At 37.9% G+C, this 16,449-nt stretch overlaps 1 protein-coding gene across 2 annotated transcripts in view; it reads right to left on the reverse strand.

The window, feature by feature from the left end:
• Positions 1–16,449, reverse strand: part of PRPF18 (pre-mRNA processing factor 18) — a 46,782-nt gene that overhangs the window by 10,907 nt on the left and 19,426 nt on the right. For both annotated transcript variants that reach the window (XM_061181571.1, XM_061181572.1), the window contains 5 exons: positions 11,210–11,356; positions 9,744–9,812; positions 7,545–7,685; positions 7,342–7,413; positions 5,027–5,182 (listed from right to left, as the gene is read on the reverse strand). In XM_061181571.1, coding sequence (XP_061037554.1) covers positions 5,027–5,182; positions 7,342–7,413; positions 7,545–7,685; positions 9,744–9,812; positions 11,210–11,356 — 585 coding nt within the window. The remainder of the gene's footprint in view (positions 1–5,026; positions 5,183–7,341; positions 7,414–7,544; positions 7,686–9,743; positions 9,813–11,209; positions 11,357–16,449) is intronic.

Below are 16,449 nucleotides of genomic sequence, written 5' to 3' on the forward strand. Positions count from 1 at the left end.
AGCCAAGAATGCCAGGAGGTAGCATAAGGCCACTTGACCCACAAATGTGTGACATATAATCTGATGCATAGGGAGTGTTTACCAGCTAACCATGACATGTGCATACAACACATGGATCAAGTTGTGATCACTCACTGCAGTAATGTTTCTGTTATACCATTTTCGGCAATTCACGAACATATTATAAATTTACAAATGTTCCATGAACAACTAAATTTGACAAATTCTAGTACCAGTGAAATATGCCAAAATCTGAAATGCGGATATAAATATCTGACATAAAATGCTGGATGATGTTTTTACCAGGGAATTTACAAACTTAAGGTTATTGAACACAACTTGCCAGAGAAGATTATGGGACATTTTGCCTTTTGGAACAGTGAAAGCTTGAGAAAAATTATCTGGAATGAATATTACTCCTTAATCTTCTAATCCCCAAAGAAACCTGTGTTGTAACCCAGCACGCAGACAGACTAATCTGTAGGAATCAGGGAGGGTATCCACAGGAAACAAAGGGCATACTCAAACTGGGTGATCTGACGGTAGTAGTCCCAAGGACTTTACAAAGGCATGGGCAAGACCGGGACCCATGAGCTGGCAACACTGCAAAGCTGTGGCTAGCCTGTTTTCTAAGGGGGCAAGGGAGAAGAGTGGTTACCAGAAACCCAGAGAGGGTAACTAACTGTATGGAGACGGCTGTGGCCTTGGGTGGAAGGGTGTAGTGACTCTACAGGGAGGAAGCCAGGGAAATAAACACCCCAAACTCGTTCTTCTCCCACCTACAAAATGCCTTCCAGTCCCTCTCATCGCCTGCCCCGTTCAGAAGTCAGAGGGCAAGGGAGCCTGTCCATGTTGTTCATAAAAGCCAGGTTTCCAGGGCACAGAACAAGGTGAGGAAGGATGGAGGGGATCTGGAGGACAAATCACCGTGTGATGTCAATTTCAGCTTTTCTTCCTGCTCTTCTTTACCAACAAGTAAGGAACACCCAAGATATGAACCTTTTCAAGAGATGTCTTGAAATGACTGAATTATAAAGACTCTAAATAATCAAGAACTTCCTTTAATCTGTGTAGAAGAAGCTTTACCCAAATCTGGGCCAAAGGCTACATCTGCATTTGGCAGACCAACCAAAGTCCTTGAAGTTCCTACCAACAATTTCCATCTCACCCTAGATTTGAGGCTAGCCAATAAGCTATACAACTTCTCTTTGATCTACATGGTGAGCAAACCCTCCCTGTGGTGTGTTTAATTTTTGTGAGAAAGAAAACACTTCAAACAACTTTCACAGTTTAAATTCTATAGAGGTTTGCATAAAACCCAAAGATGAAATCATGTTACAGTAAAGAGCCCCCTGAATTGTTTTTTACCATATTTCAGAAAAGTTACTTCTCACCAATATTTCTACATAAAAAAAATAATTATATATTGCAAGATTTCATTTAAATGATGTCCAAGAACTGGCAAAATTAACCAATAATGACACATGTCAAAACCATGGTTATTTCTGATGGGAGGAGGAATTAGCTGGGAAAAGGAATGAGGGAAACTTCAGGGGTGCTGCTTGAAATCTCCTATGATCCAGACCTCAATTTATGTCTTGATAAATATCACAACTATATGAAGAATCATTGAGCTGTACAATTAAGATTAGTACACTTTACAGGCTCCACTGTTTACTAAGGTTTATTATATCTCAATTTAAAAAGAAAAAATTTATTCAACATAGTTTTGGAAGTTTTAGCCACAGCAATCAGAGAAGAAAAAGAAATAAAAGGAATCCAAACCGGAAAAGAAGTAAAACTGTCACTGTTTGCAGATGACATGATACTATACATAGAGAATCCTAAAGATGCTACCAGAAAACTACTAGAGCTAATCAATGAATTTGGTAAAGTAGCAGGATACAAAATTAAGCACAGAAATCTCTTGCATTCCTATACACTAATGATGAAAAATCTGAAAGAGAAGTTAGGGAAACACTCCCATTTATCATTGCAACAAAAAGAATAAAATACCTAGGAATAAACTACCTAAGGAGACAAAAGACCTGTATGCAGAAAACTATAAGACACTAACGAAAGAAATTAAAGATGATACAAACAGATGGAGAGATATACCATGTTCCTGGATTGGAAGAATCAACCTTGTGAAAATGACTATACTACCCAAAGCAATCTACAGATTCAATGCAATCCCTATCAAACTACCAAGGGCATTTTTCACAGAACTAGAACAAAAAATTTCACAATTTGTATGGAAACACAAAAGACCCCGAATAGCCAAAGCAATTTTGAGAACGAAAAACAGAGCTGGAGGAACCAGGCTCCCGGACTTCAGACTATATTACAAAGCTACAGTAATCAAGAAAGTATGGTACTGGCACAAAAACAGAAATATAGATCAATGGAACAGGATAGAAAGCCCAGAGATAAACCCACGCACATATGGTCACCTTATCTTTGATAAAGGAGGCAAGAATATACAATGGAGAAAAGACAGCCTCTTCAATAAGTGGTGTTAGGAAAACTGGACAGCTACATGTAAAAGAATGAAATTAGAACACTCCCTAACAACATACACAAAAATAAACTCAAAATGGATTAAAGACCTAAATGTAAGGCCAGACACTATAAAACTCTTAGAGGAAAACGTAGGCAGAACACTCTATGACCTAAATCACAGCAAGATCCTTTTTGACCGACCTCCTAGAGAAATGGAAATAAAATCAAAAATAAACAAATGGGACCTAATGAAACTTGAAAGCTTTTGCACAGCAAAGGAAACCATAAACAGACAAAAAGACAACCCTCAGAATGGGAGGAAATATTTGCAAACGAAGCAACTGACAAAGGATTAATCTCCAAAATATACAAGCAGCTCATGCAGCTCAATATCAAAAAAGCAAACAACCCAATCCAAAAATGGGCAGAAGACCTAAATAGACATTTCTCCAAAGAAGATATACAGATTGCTAACAAACACATGAAAGGATGCTCAACATCACTAATCATTAGAGAAATGCAAATCAAAACCACAATGAGATATCACCTCACACCGGTCAGAACGGCCATCATCAAAAAATCTACAAACAATAAATGCTGGAGAGCGTGTGGAGAAAAGGAACCCTCTTGCACTGTTGGTGGGAATGTAAATTGATACAGCCACTATGGAGAACAGTATGGAGGTTCCTTAAAAAACTAAAAATAGGGCTTCCCTGGTGGCGCAGTGGTTGAGAATCTGCCTGCCAATGCAGGGGACACGGGTTCGAGCCCTGGTCTGGGAAGATCCCACATGCCACGGAGCAACTAAGCCCGTGCGCCGCAACTACTGAGCCTGCGCGTCTGGAGCCTGTGCTCCGCAACAAGAGAGGCCGCGATACTGAGAGGCCCGCGCACCGCGATGAAGAGTGGCCCCCGCTTGCCGCAGCTAGAGAAAGCCCACGCACAGAAACGAAGACCCAACACAGCCAAAAATGAATAAATAAATAAATAAAGAAGCTTTCATTTAAAAAAAAAAAAAATTGTTGAATAGCACAGTACTGAGGTCACTAAGAGCCCCATGGCATGTCCCTAGCATGCACCCAAACAGACACGGATCCATTATTTAGTATGCATGGCTTCTCTCACTCAACAAGCTGAGTCCACCTGATTATTTTATCATATTTACATCTGTACACAAGAATATTATTGGATTTAGGTCAAACACCTTCCTAAAGTTCAGATACAGTACGTTTGCCAATTTTCCCCAATCACCTTGGGAAAAAGGGGGAAAAACATTTTTATGGGAAGAGAAGAGTTAAAAAGGAAGAAAACTGGAGGGAGGATAGGTCCTGTATAGCTTCCAAAATAAACCAGAAGTCTTTAAAATACTAGGCATATTTTTAAACAGAAAAATCAGTTTATAAGATGATGGTAATCATACCATTGTCTAAAGAAGATGCTGTCTTTAAGACAATTTATCTAATTATATGAACTCTTATACACACTATAGCTTTGGCCATGGTATAGCTGAACACAATTAGCAAATTTAATCACTGGCAGCTGTTTTCTATTGTTAAAGCCAAACCACTTTTTTTTTTCCCAACTAAAAGCTTTTTGCCTTCGATACGGTCAATGGTGGTTATTAAGAAAATGGAAATGTTTTGAATTTCCACAAGTATATTTGAACTCTATAAGTTCTACAGTTCACATTAGGGGGTCAGGTTGAAATCATATTTTAAAATGCTAATATGTATGAATAAGGTACAAAGCATGACACAAAATAACCTTTAGCACTTGGAATTGAAATGAAATAAAAAGATAATCCATGAACATGATAGTGACTGCTGTCTGGCACAATTTCTGAAAGCATTTTCGGCATTTTAAGTGAATCTTGCACTTTAAATAAACTTTCAGAGTTTCATCTTCAAGCTTTAGAGTTAACATCCAGCAAAAGTCATTATACAGACACAACCTGGGATTTTTGACACCTTGGCAAATGCTAGATTACAGTTGAGGGTTTTTTCCCACTAAAAAGAAAAGTTTAACCCAATAGCAGTGTAACCAGGTTTATGTGAGGCAGGTATACCTTTAAGAAAATAAACTATAAATACTTTAAATCTATTTGTGTACCGAAGTGTTGTTATAAACTATTTAAAAATATTTACTAGCCAAATTTTTACCGTTCATACCTTTTTAGCCTAGATGCTAATCTACCTTGAAAGTAACAAAATGTGAATTATTGCAAAATACTCTAAATTCGTCATTCTTTAGTAAACTCCCAAAGCGAACAGCAATAGTTTTATTTCACTACTGATGTAATTAAAGCACAACACTTCACCCTGTCTTACATCATATACGAAACCTAAAAGTTTTCTATTTTATAGTACAGTGGAAGGTGTCTTAAATACAAGTACTACTTACATAAAGAGTGGACTTGCATCCTATTATGCTATATCCTATCACTATAATTCTCCTCCTCTCAAAACTTAGTTTGAGAACCGGGGAATGTTAACCTCCAGAGCACTTTGCCCTCCAAACTGCTTACCTGAATATATTTCCGCTGCGTCTCATCATTTAAAACATGTGCCACGTGCTTGGAAAAAATCTTTTCCCTACCAGTTCTGGCATGGATGCCCACCATAGTGACACCAATGGGCCAAGGGGCATTTCCAATGGCCATCTGAAGATAAGCATCATTAGCCTAAAAAGAGAGTTGAAGAAGAGATCAGGAAAGCAGAAATATTCCGCTGGTCCAAATTTTCATTTAGTATTTCACAGCCCTTCGTGATGAAATTTTCATCCATCTCTTGGGCGTGTTGAAAATATTACCATTCCCATTATTCGAACAAAAGAAATTAAAATATGGGGTGACTGACGTGCTTACCCAGGACCACAAATGTCTGTGGAAAAACAGAAACCAACGCTAACCCAGTGAGTAAAAAGACAAAACATTCCTTTGCAGCCCTGGTGCACTGGAAGTTAATACATTTCAGATCTGGAATTACCAGGCAGGTAATTTGATGCACTGACAAAAACTCTAGTCTGAGTTTCCGTTAGACCTAGTCTTCTCCCTAGGTGGTCACAGAGAAGACAGAGGCTAACTAGTTTTTCATAAACCAACCTGAAACTACAACTACTCCCCACACAGCAGTGCAGACCTCTGAAAGCAGTGCGGGCTCTGTGTGCTGGGACCATCACATCGGGCCCATAGCAGATGTGTAAACAGAGATTAAATACTGGCCCTCGAGCCAAATAGCTGAAGGATGAGATCATTTCACTTTGGCCCCCCAAACCTCCCACCTGCCAAGAACCTTAAAAGCGACAAAATGAGAAGAGAGAAAGCACTGAAGAAAATTGGCTCTTTTTCTAAACCAAGCCTGGTTACCTGGGCTGGGGTGGGGGACAAAACAGAAAGCAAGTAAACTCTAAAAGACCCCAACGGTTTCAGAGAGGCTTACACAGCCAGGCCTCAAAGAGATCTTCATTTAAAAATCAAACAACTATGAGACTGATACACGGAATTTTAAAACGGCATATACACACTTTTTTAAATCACTGATACTTGTGATCTCCAAATTTCCAAAGAAGACTGTCCTAATGTTATGTTTTAGTTCTTTCTGTACTTTATATAAAATAAACTTTCACCAGCTTCTCATATACAAGAATGAGAAAAGTATCAAGAGGGAAGGCATCGCCTCTAGTAGGCAAGTACCGTGAATTCCTTCTGCACTGATGGTGACCTTATCCATCCATCCCAATGCAATCATCCCTGGTAAGCTCCAGGCAACTCATAGAAACTATCCAAAAATAAAACTCATAGCTATAAAGCAGAAACGCTTTCTTTGACTAACCAACAGGCTCTCATCTAGAGGGACTAAAAACACTATTTTAGCCCATTAGCATGAGGCTCTCATCAAGGAGACCTCCAGTCACCCAGGATCACCCACAGTCCCTTCTGAGGACAGACACTCAGAGTACAGGAATAAGCAACGCATCCCCACTTTTCAGGCAGAGCCCCATCGAGGCTCTGGAACTGTCACTGGAGATGCTGCACGGAACCCTCCACTCCTCCTCTCTTGGGAGGCACAGCCACTGGAAGCCTCCCTCAAACTCGGCTGATGGCCCACGAGCAGGGGTGCACTTCCAATCCCATTAGTGGTGCAAGAGGCCCTTCTCTTCTTGTTCGCCACACTGACTGATGGCCTGTCACCTCCTTTCTAAACTCTACCCAAGGAGCACAAGTACACCAGAGCTCTCTCCTCTGCCACCTGGTCCCAGAGTCCATTCAGGAATAAAGACACTGCAGCAAGGGAAGAGTCTCCCCTCCTGGGCTTTGCTATTGTTGCAGTACTGAAATGGGAGAGAGGAATTCTGGCAGCCTTACTTAGAACATTTTCTCAGAGAAACCAGCATAAAGGGCGGTTAAATTCCACTGTATCATTAGTACAATGGTTCAGCTATATTATGGATTAAGTAGGTTTTTATAGCTGGCCTGGGAAACTAATCTACGTAACATTGCTTCTACGGGAAAATTTGTTCCAAGCCATCATCAACAATCTAAAAACTTTGAAATTCAATCCCATTCATGAAATGAACGCTGCCTATATCCAGTTTGTGAAGAATCTTTACACCTTCCTTAAAAATGACTAAAAAATACAGTGTGGTCTGAAACTTTATTATTCATGCCTAACAATAAAGCTGACACTATATTAGAAAATGAAAGTTGTTTTTTTTTTTACTACTATTTCACATTTATTCTTAAATCTTCTATTAAAATACTCCCACACGAGATGAACATATTATGTACACAACCTAGGTATGCTCATGAACATAATTCTGATGCACAGCATGGTAATGTACCTTCACATATTCCCTCTGCAACATGAATTTAATGATATCTGTTATGGATTCTTTAATATCGGCAGGAAGATTCTGGAAAAGAAAAAAAAGCATAACTAAATTTTGGAAGCTACAGTGTGTAGTTACAGACTGCATTTATTCTAACTTTATATATTCTATTTTTTAAAAATCAGTTAACAAAAGCATTTTTCGCGAAACCTCACCCTTTTCCGTAGCTTTCTGAAAAGGGGTCTGAGATAGGACTCGGTCTGTTTCTGAGTAGCACTGTTCAGTTTACCCTGTACGCTGCGCTTCACATAATCCTCTCTGGCATTCAGCTCCTTAGCCCAAACACCAAGAAGAAACTGTGGAAAAAAGGGTAAATTTAGACTACAATGCCACCCAGTGGTTCTGTAAGTCTAAAAGTTCTCTGATGCACAAAATGGTATACACTCATCCTTAGAGTAAATGTCTTGACTGATTAAAACATCAACCGATACGTAACTAATGAACTGTCTCTGCTTAGTGCGTCACATGTTTTAATGTAGTACCTTTGGCAAGTCACAGACTTCCCTATTCTACACCTCTCCCAGCTCAGATGAGATCCATTTCCCCTGAAAGAGCTATCAAATTTCACAGGCAACTGCTTGACAGAACTTTTTTTTTTTTTAACATCTTTATTGGAGTATAATTGCTTTACAATGGTGTGTTAGTTTCTGCTTTATAACAAAGTGAATCAGTTATACATATACATATGTTCCCATATCTCTTCCCTCTTGCATCTCCCTCCCTCCCACCCTCCCTATCCCACCCCTCTAGGTGGTCACAAAGCACCGAGCTGATCTCCCTGTGCTATGCGGTTGCTTCCCACTAGCTATCTATTTTACGTTTGGTAGTGTATATATGTCCATGCCACTCTCTCACTTTGTCACAGTTTACCCTTCCCCCTCCCCATATCCTCAAGTCCATTCTCTAGTAGGTCTGTGTCTTTATTCCCATCTTGCCACTAGGTTCTTCATGACTTTTTTTTTTCCTTAGATTCCATATATATGTGTTAGCATACTGTATTTGTTTTTCTCTTTCTGACTTACTTCACTCAGTATGACAGACTCTAACTCCATCCACCTCACTACAAATAACTCAATTTCGTTTCTTTTTATGGCTGAGTAATATTCCATTGTATATATGTGCCACATCTTCTTTATCCATTCATCTGATGATGGACACTTAGGTTGCTTCCATGTCCTGGCTATTGTAAATAGAGCTGCAATGAACATTTTGGTACATGACTCTTTTTGAATTATGGTCAGAAATAAACTTTTACTTGTATTTCTATTACATAAAATTCAACCTACCTAGACTCATCAGCCATAATGCCATATGTGCTGTGATATTTAATCAATCTTCCAAGGATGATGTTGTAGTATTTGGACTTTCTATTTTTGCAGTAGAGACCACAATTCAATTAAAAATTCCCTCTAAAGTGCCTGACCAAAGGAGAAGGAAGGAAAAAACGAACAAAAATAAAAGAAACTATGACCAGCCCCCACCCTGCCCCAGAAAACTACCCAGGTGCCCCCTGAGTTAAACTGCACAAAGAGCATCCTTCCCAGAGGCAGGTAAACACTGAAGGCTGAGGAGGCCATACTCCCCTAGCGGTGTTACCTATGCATGTCCTACATAGGGGAGAGGCTGTCACTCAAAGAGGAAATTCTAGTTCATGCTAGATCCCACCAAGCCCTAGCTAATTCCATGCCAAATCCTCAATGGATTGAGAATCTTGATGACTAATTATGTTGTATTTAAACTGTAAATACAAGTAAAAGCATTTCTTGCATTTATATCTCTTGTTCTGAACACAAATAATTTGTGAATAAATGTTAAAAGGAATCTGGGATTTGCACATACTCTACCTAAACCACTGAAGAGAGGAATTCCGGGAAGAATGAATGAGCTAATCGCAAGTCTCTGAAAGGTTACTCGAGTGTTTGCTTTTTTCCCTGTCAACGTCTTCCCACCTCCTTCCATTCCTTACTGTCATCATCTCTCAGAAAAGCTTCCCCTTATTGCACTCCTTCCCAGAGTGTTTAAAAAAATTTTTTTAATCCTTAAAACTTCTTGTTCATTCCACTGCTATGATTCTTTTCAGTGTATTTACATTAATAAGTCAGCTTTACAAGTGCTATGAAGAAAGTAAATATACATTTTCTTTGTTTAACCTCTATATCCAAGCACATAGCAATATCATAAACACCGTACGTGCAGAAATGTTTAGTGAGGATTTCCCTTTCCAGTCTTTAACTCTTAAACAATTCGAAAATGAAAAAAAACAAAAACAAAAACAAAACCCCAAAAAACAAAAAGTAAGACCAGTTCTTAACTAAAGAAAATGTGTCCTCCTTTCCTAGCCAAAAAGTACATACCTTAAGGAATTTGGTAATGATGTCCATGTCTTTATGATCATCACCTTTTCCTAAAGACTCTCCCAGTGCCTGAAGAAAAAGAATGCTTCTGTTCATTAGTCAAGAGCAACAGTGGAATACGTACATTATCAACACCAGACTAAACATGGCTCCGTATTACATATACGTATGGTCCAATTTTGATTTAAAACCCTGATGGAATTTCTAGATAGATTAAAAAAAAAAAAAAAGACAATTTGCCATTTAAATTTAGAGAGCATGTTATCTTTTATGACTCAAAGAGGGAGTAAAGGGAGTGACTGCTAATGAACATGAGGTTTCTCTTTAGGGGAACAAAATGCTCTAAAATTAGATTGTGATGATGGTTGTAGCAACCTGTGAATATACTAAAAACCACTGAATTGTACACATTAAATGGATAAATTGTATAGTATGTGACTATCTCCAAAGTTGTTTGAAACGAAGGAAAAAGGAAAAAAATGTCCAGAACTGGTTGCTCACACCAATTATTGCAGTAAAATTTAGGGGGTCGAGGTATAATTAAAATGACATCTTCCTTAACTACAATCTCACTCCAGCATGCAATGTGGGTTAAGAGCCAGGAACGAAAGGTGACAGAAAAAATAACTATGTTTTATTAACCATTAAGAACTTTAAACTAAGTCATATTATTTTTGCTCATGCTAGATATTTAGATAATACAACTTTTAAATAAGATTACATATATCACTCCACATTCGACACACTGGCAAAAATAAGAAAGCAAGATACTGCCAAGTGTTGGCAGGGATGCAGGGATACAAGACACTCACACACTGCTGGTGGAGGGTGGAGACTGGCAAACCCATTACAGAGAGCAATTTGGCAGTACTCAGACAAGTTAAACATGTACCAGAAGCAATCCTGCTTCTGCTCCAGAGGGGTCATGTGCAAGATTGTTTGCCACAAAGCTGTCTGTGGTAACAGGGAGCTGGGAGCAATCTCACTGTCTGTCATTATGGCGAACAAAAAGTAAAAGGCAGTGAATGCCACAGTGTATGAAATGCTATGTTAACAGTTAAAATCAAAGGTTTAGATGTACATAAGGTATCAAGGATGGAACTTAACATAGTTCTAAGTGGAAAAAAAGTGAACAGAATGAAGAATTTCACAGTAAAATATCATGTATGTATATACCAAAACACATGCAGACAAAACACTACTGGTTCTACAAGACCATCAACAAATCAAAGGATACACATCAAACATATCAGAATGAATACTTTTGAAGGCAGGAAGTAGGGGAATGTGTATAGGAAATGAGAAAAAAGGGAGTGAATGAACAAAAGGCACAAAATAGAAGAGGGGCCTTTGTGGTGACCCAAGACGCCAGCGCGCTGCACACTGAGCCGTCTGAGGAGCTCAGCCATCGGCCGCAGGGAACGAAAGGCGTGACGGGGAATCAGGGAAGGTGCGGGAGGGATCACCTCTAACTCTTCAATTGTGGTGTTTTCTTCATGAACTTTCAAATCATTCTGGGTGTCCTCCTCTCCAGGTTCCTGGCCACCCACAAGTTCATTCAGGTACTGCTGATCAATCTTATCCAAAGCCGCTTTCAGATCATTCCTCAATCCCTGAGGAAAGGTAAAAAGTTACATCTGGTGTGCAGTTTCACTGATGTTTCACTTCTGATTTCTTCTCTAATAATGAGTATAATCCACTTTTTTCTCCACAAAGAAGCTCAAATAATATTTCAATTTATTATACAGCTATCACCACTGTCCATGCAAAGTCAATTCTTACGAACATATTTAAATTTAAAAGAATGTACACACAATAGGTAATCTGATGGTCAGAAAAATAAAACATACCAGTGACAAATCCAAATAAGAATGGGCATTAACGCTGTAATTTTCTAATGAGGCCCTAGTGAAAGTGACCAGGTCTCCACTGGTCCCCAACCCATTTTCCTGGTTCACTGAAAATGTCTAACAACTGCAACTATTGATACTTTGAACTCCCAAAACATTTGGAAATGTCAACAGTATAAAACCAGGGTCTCAACCATATCCTAGGATTTCACTATGTTTCTAACAAACCAGCAAATTCCATATTCTATTCACTTCCAGTTTGTGACCACTTGGTAAAAATGGAAGCCTTAAAGCTAGACCCTTGGCATATACCACATACAAAAATTAACTCAAAATGGATCAAAGACCTAAATGTAAGAGCTAAAACTATAAAACTCTTAGAGTTAACTAACAAAACAGAAAACAACCTGATTTAAAATGGGCAAAGGACTTTAACAGATGACATACGAACGGCCAGTACGTAAATGAAAAGATGCTCAACATCACTAGTCATTAAGGAAATGCAAATCAAACCACAAAGAGATACCACTTCACAACCATTAGGATGAATAGTATCAACAGAAAACAGAAAATAACAACTTGGCTAGGATATGGAGAAACAGAACCCTAGTGCACTGCTGGAAATGTAAAATGGTACAGCTGCTGTGGAAAATGGTATGGCAGTATCTGAAAAAGTTAAACATACCCACACCAAGACACATTATAATTAAATGTCAAAAGTTAAAGACAACTCCTACAATACAACACAGGCGGAGCACTCTGACATAAATCTTAGCAATACTCTCTTTAATCAGTCTTTAAGGCAAAAGAAATAAAAGCAAAACCAAACAAATGGGACGTGATTAAACTTGAAAGCTTTTGCACAGCAAGGAAACCATCAAAGAAACAAAAAGACAACCTACTGAATGGGAGAAAATATTTATAAATGATGTGACCCACAAGGGGTTAATCTCCAAAATATACAAACAGCTCATACAACTCAATATCAAAAAACAACCCAATCCAAAAATGGTCAGAAGACCTGAACAGACATTTCTCCAAAGAAGACATGCAGATAGCTAACAGGCACATGAAAAGCTGCTCCACATCACTAATTATTAGAGAAATGCAAATCAAAACCACAATGAGGTATCACCTCACACCTGTCAGAATGGCAATCATCGAAAAGTCTACAAAAGTTGCAGAGGATGTGGAGAAAAGGGAACCCTCATACACTGTTGGTAGGAATGAAAATTGAGATAGCCACTACGGAAAACAGTATTCAGGTTCCTTAAACTAAAAACAGAACTACCACATGATCCAGCAATCCCACTCCTGGGTATATACCCAGAAAAAATGAAAATACTAAATTCAAAAAGATACATGCACCCCAATGGTCACACCAGCACTATTTATGATAGCCAAGACATGGAAGCAACCCAAGTGCCCAACAGGCGACTGGATTAAGAAGACGTGACACACATACACATACACATACACACACACACACACACACACAGAGGAATATTACTCAGCCATAAAAAAAGAATGAAATTCTGCCATTTGCAACAACATGGATGGACCTGGAGAGTATTATGCTTAGTGAAATAAGTCAGACAGAGAAAGACAAATACTGTATGATATCACCCATATGTGGAAACTAAAAAATAATACAAATGAAAGTATATGCAAAACAGAAAGAGACAGATATCGAAAACAAACTTGTGGTTACCAAGGGGGGAAGGAAAGGAGAGAGGGACAAATTAGGGGTATAGGAGTAACAGATACAAACTATTATATTTAAAATAGATAAGCAAGAAGGATATACTGTATAGCACAGGGAATTATACCCAATATCTTGTAATAACCTATAATGGAATATAATCTGCAAAAACCTGAATCACTATGCTCTATACCTGAAATTAACACAATACTGTAAAACAACTATACTTCAATTAAAAAAAAAAAAAAACCAAAGTTAAAGAAGAAGAGCATCTTAAAAGCAGCAAGAGAAAAGCAGCTTGTTTTGTACAAGGGAACCCCGCTCCCCCATAAGATTATCAGGAGATTTTTTCAGCAGAAACTTTGCAGACCAGGAGGGAATGGCACAATATATTCAAAGTGCTAAAAGAACCAACTTCCAAGAACACTCTACCCGGAAGAGTTATCATTCAGAATTGAAGGAGCAACAGTGTCCAGAGAAGCAAAAGCTAAAGGAGTTCATCATCACTAAACCAGCCTTATAAGAAATGTTAAAGGGACTTCTTTAAGCTGGCAAGAAACGGCACTAATTAATAACAAGAAAACATATGAAAGTATGTATCTCACTGGTAAAGGTAAATATATAGTAAAAGTAGTGAATTAATCACTCATAAAGCTAGTATGAAGATTAAAAGACAAAAGTAGTAAAAACAACTCTAACTACAATAATTAGTTAAGGGCTACACAAGACAAAAAGATGTAAAATGTGGTATCAGACAAATAAAACGTGGAGGGAGGGGAGTAAAAATGTAGAGCTTCAGAATGTGTTCAAATTTGTGAACTTTTAGACTGCTACAGTTATTTATAAAATAAATAAATCACAGGGATATAATGTACAGCATGGTGACTAAAGGTAATAATACTGTATTGCATATTTCAAAGTTACTCAGAGAGTAGATCTCTAAATAAAAAGTCCTCATCACAAGAAAAAAAATTTTTGTTGTAACTCTGTATGGTGATGAATATTAACTAGATTATTGTGATCATATAAAATCATTATGCTGTACACCTGAAATTAATGTTATATGTTAATTATACCCCAGTTTTTAAAAAGTACGTAAGAAACTCTAGTATTTGGGACAGGCTTGAATAAGATTAGAATTCAGCAGGTTGTAATAAATTAATATTAAAAGCTAGAAGATTTTTCAAGTAATGAAAAGAGCAGTAGAAATATTAAATCAGGTAACAAAAACTGAATAGTTCACATTAGCATTTTAGACTACCTTTTGATAAGGAAAGTGACTCAGGAGATAGAAGAGAAACAAATATCAGTGAAATGAAGCGTTACAAAACCACTTACTCTTTCCAAGAATTTAAGTTAGGAAAGTTTAGATAGGACTGAAAATAAAGAAAAATTGCTGTGCACATTAATAATATAAATGAAGAAAAAATTTTAAATTCATTATGCTTTAAAAAAAAGTAAAAAAAAAAAAGTTAGACACAGAATCACCATATAGTCTAGCAATTCCACTTCTGGGAATATATGCAAAAGAAGTGAAAGCAGGGACTCGAGCAGATATTTATATACTTGTGTCCACAGCAGGATTATTCACAATAGCCAAAAGGTAGAAGCAACCTACATGTCCATCGAGGGTGAATGGATAAACAAAATGGGGTCCATATATACAATGGAGTATTACTCAGCCTTAAAAAGGCAGGAAATGCTGACACCTGCTACAAAGCAGCTGCACCTTTAAGGCAGCATTCTAAGTTAGAAGGCCAGTCCAGGGAGCCTTCAGATGACCTCAGCCACAGCCCTCACCTGACTGCATCACATGCAAGACCCCAAGCAAAAAACTGCCCAGCTTAATTAGCCCAATCGAACCACAGAACTGTGAGAGAGAATGATAAATTACCTTAGGTTACTAGGTTTCAGGGTGGTTTGTTACCATCATAGATGACTGAGAAAGATTTTTTAATAATGAATTGTTTTAAGCTGTAAGTTTTGGGGTGGTTTGTTACACAGCCACAGATAACCACACCTGTCTCTCATTGAAAGAGCAAGTAAATAAGTTAATAAGGCCACAGAAGATCTGAACACCACCACTGTAATTGACATTTATCCAAAGCAGAAAACATACTCTTTTCAAGAGTCCATGGAATATTCACCAAGACAGACCATAAGCTGGGCCATAAAACAAGATTAGAGTCCTAAAAGTAAAGCTAAAACTATTAAAGTTTTAGAAAAAAATACCATCTCTTTAAGACCTTAGGGTAAGCAAAGATTTCTGAAGCAAAACACCAAAAGCAATAACCATAAAGCGAACTTCATCAAAATTTGGAAGTCCTGCCCATGAAAAGACACCATTAAGAGAACACGTAAGGCCTAGACTAGGAAAAAATAGACACAAAACATGAATCTGTATATCTGACAAAGAATCCAGAATACACATAAAGAACTCCTATAACTCAAAAATAAAAAGACAAACAACCCAACTGAAACATGAACAAAAGACACACTGCATAGAGAAAGAATGGCCAATAAGTCTATGAAAAGATGCTCATAATCTTTAGTTATCAGGGAATTGTGAATACAACCACAACGAGATACTACCACAATACAAGAGAATGGTTAAAATTTAAAAGACTAACAATAACAAACACTGATGAGACACTGGAAATATTTGGCATTTCCTAAAAAGTTGAGCGTACATTTACTCTTACTATACAGCAATTCCACTTCTAAGTATTTACCAGAGAGATAAAAACATATTTACCCAAGAGGAATAACACAGATCCAAAAAAGATCTGTGTAAGAATGTTCACAGCAGTTTTATTCATAACAGCCCAAAGCTAGAAACATATTCTGATATATTTCATACAGCTGAATATCATCAGCAATGTAAAGGAACGAACTACCAACATCCACAATAACATGGATGAATCTACAAAATATCACACTGAGCAAAAGAAGCCAGACACATCCTCTAAATTCACTGATGGGGATAGAATTTAACAAGGTGGTTGCCCAGGAGTGGAGGAAGAAGAACCCGGGGACTGGCCAAGGAGTGCTGGGGAACTTTCATGTGTGTGTGATGAAAATACTCTATATCTTCATAAGGGTAGTGGCTACACACTTGCATGTATTTGTCAAAATGCACTAACTGCATGCCCAA

Source organism: Eubalaena glacialis, chromosome 2 (assembly GCF_028564815.1).
Source record: "Eubalaena glacialis isolate mEubGla1 chromosome 2, mEubGla1.1.hap2.+ XY, whole genome shotgun sequence".
NCBI lineage: Eukaryota > Metazoa > Chordata > Mammalia > Artiodactyla > Balaenidae > Eubalaena > Eubalaena glacialis.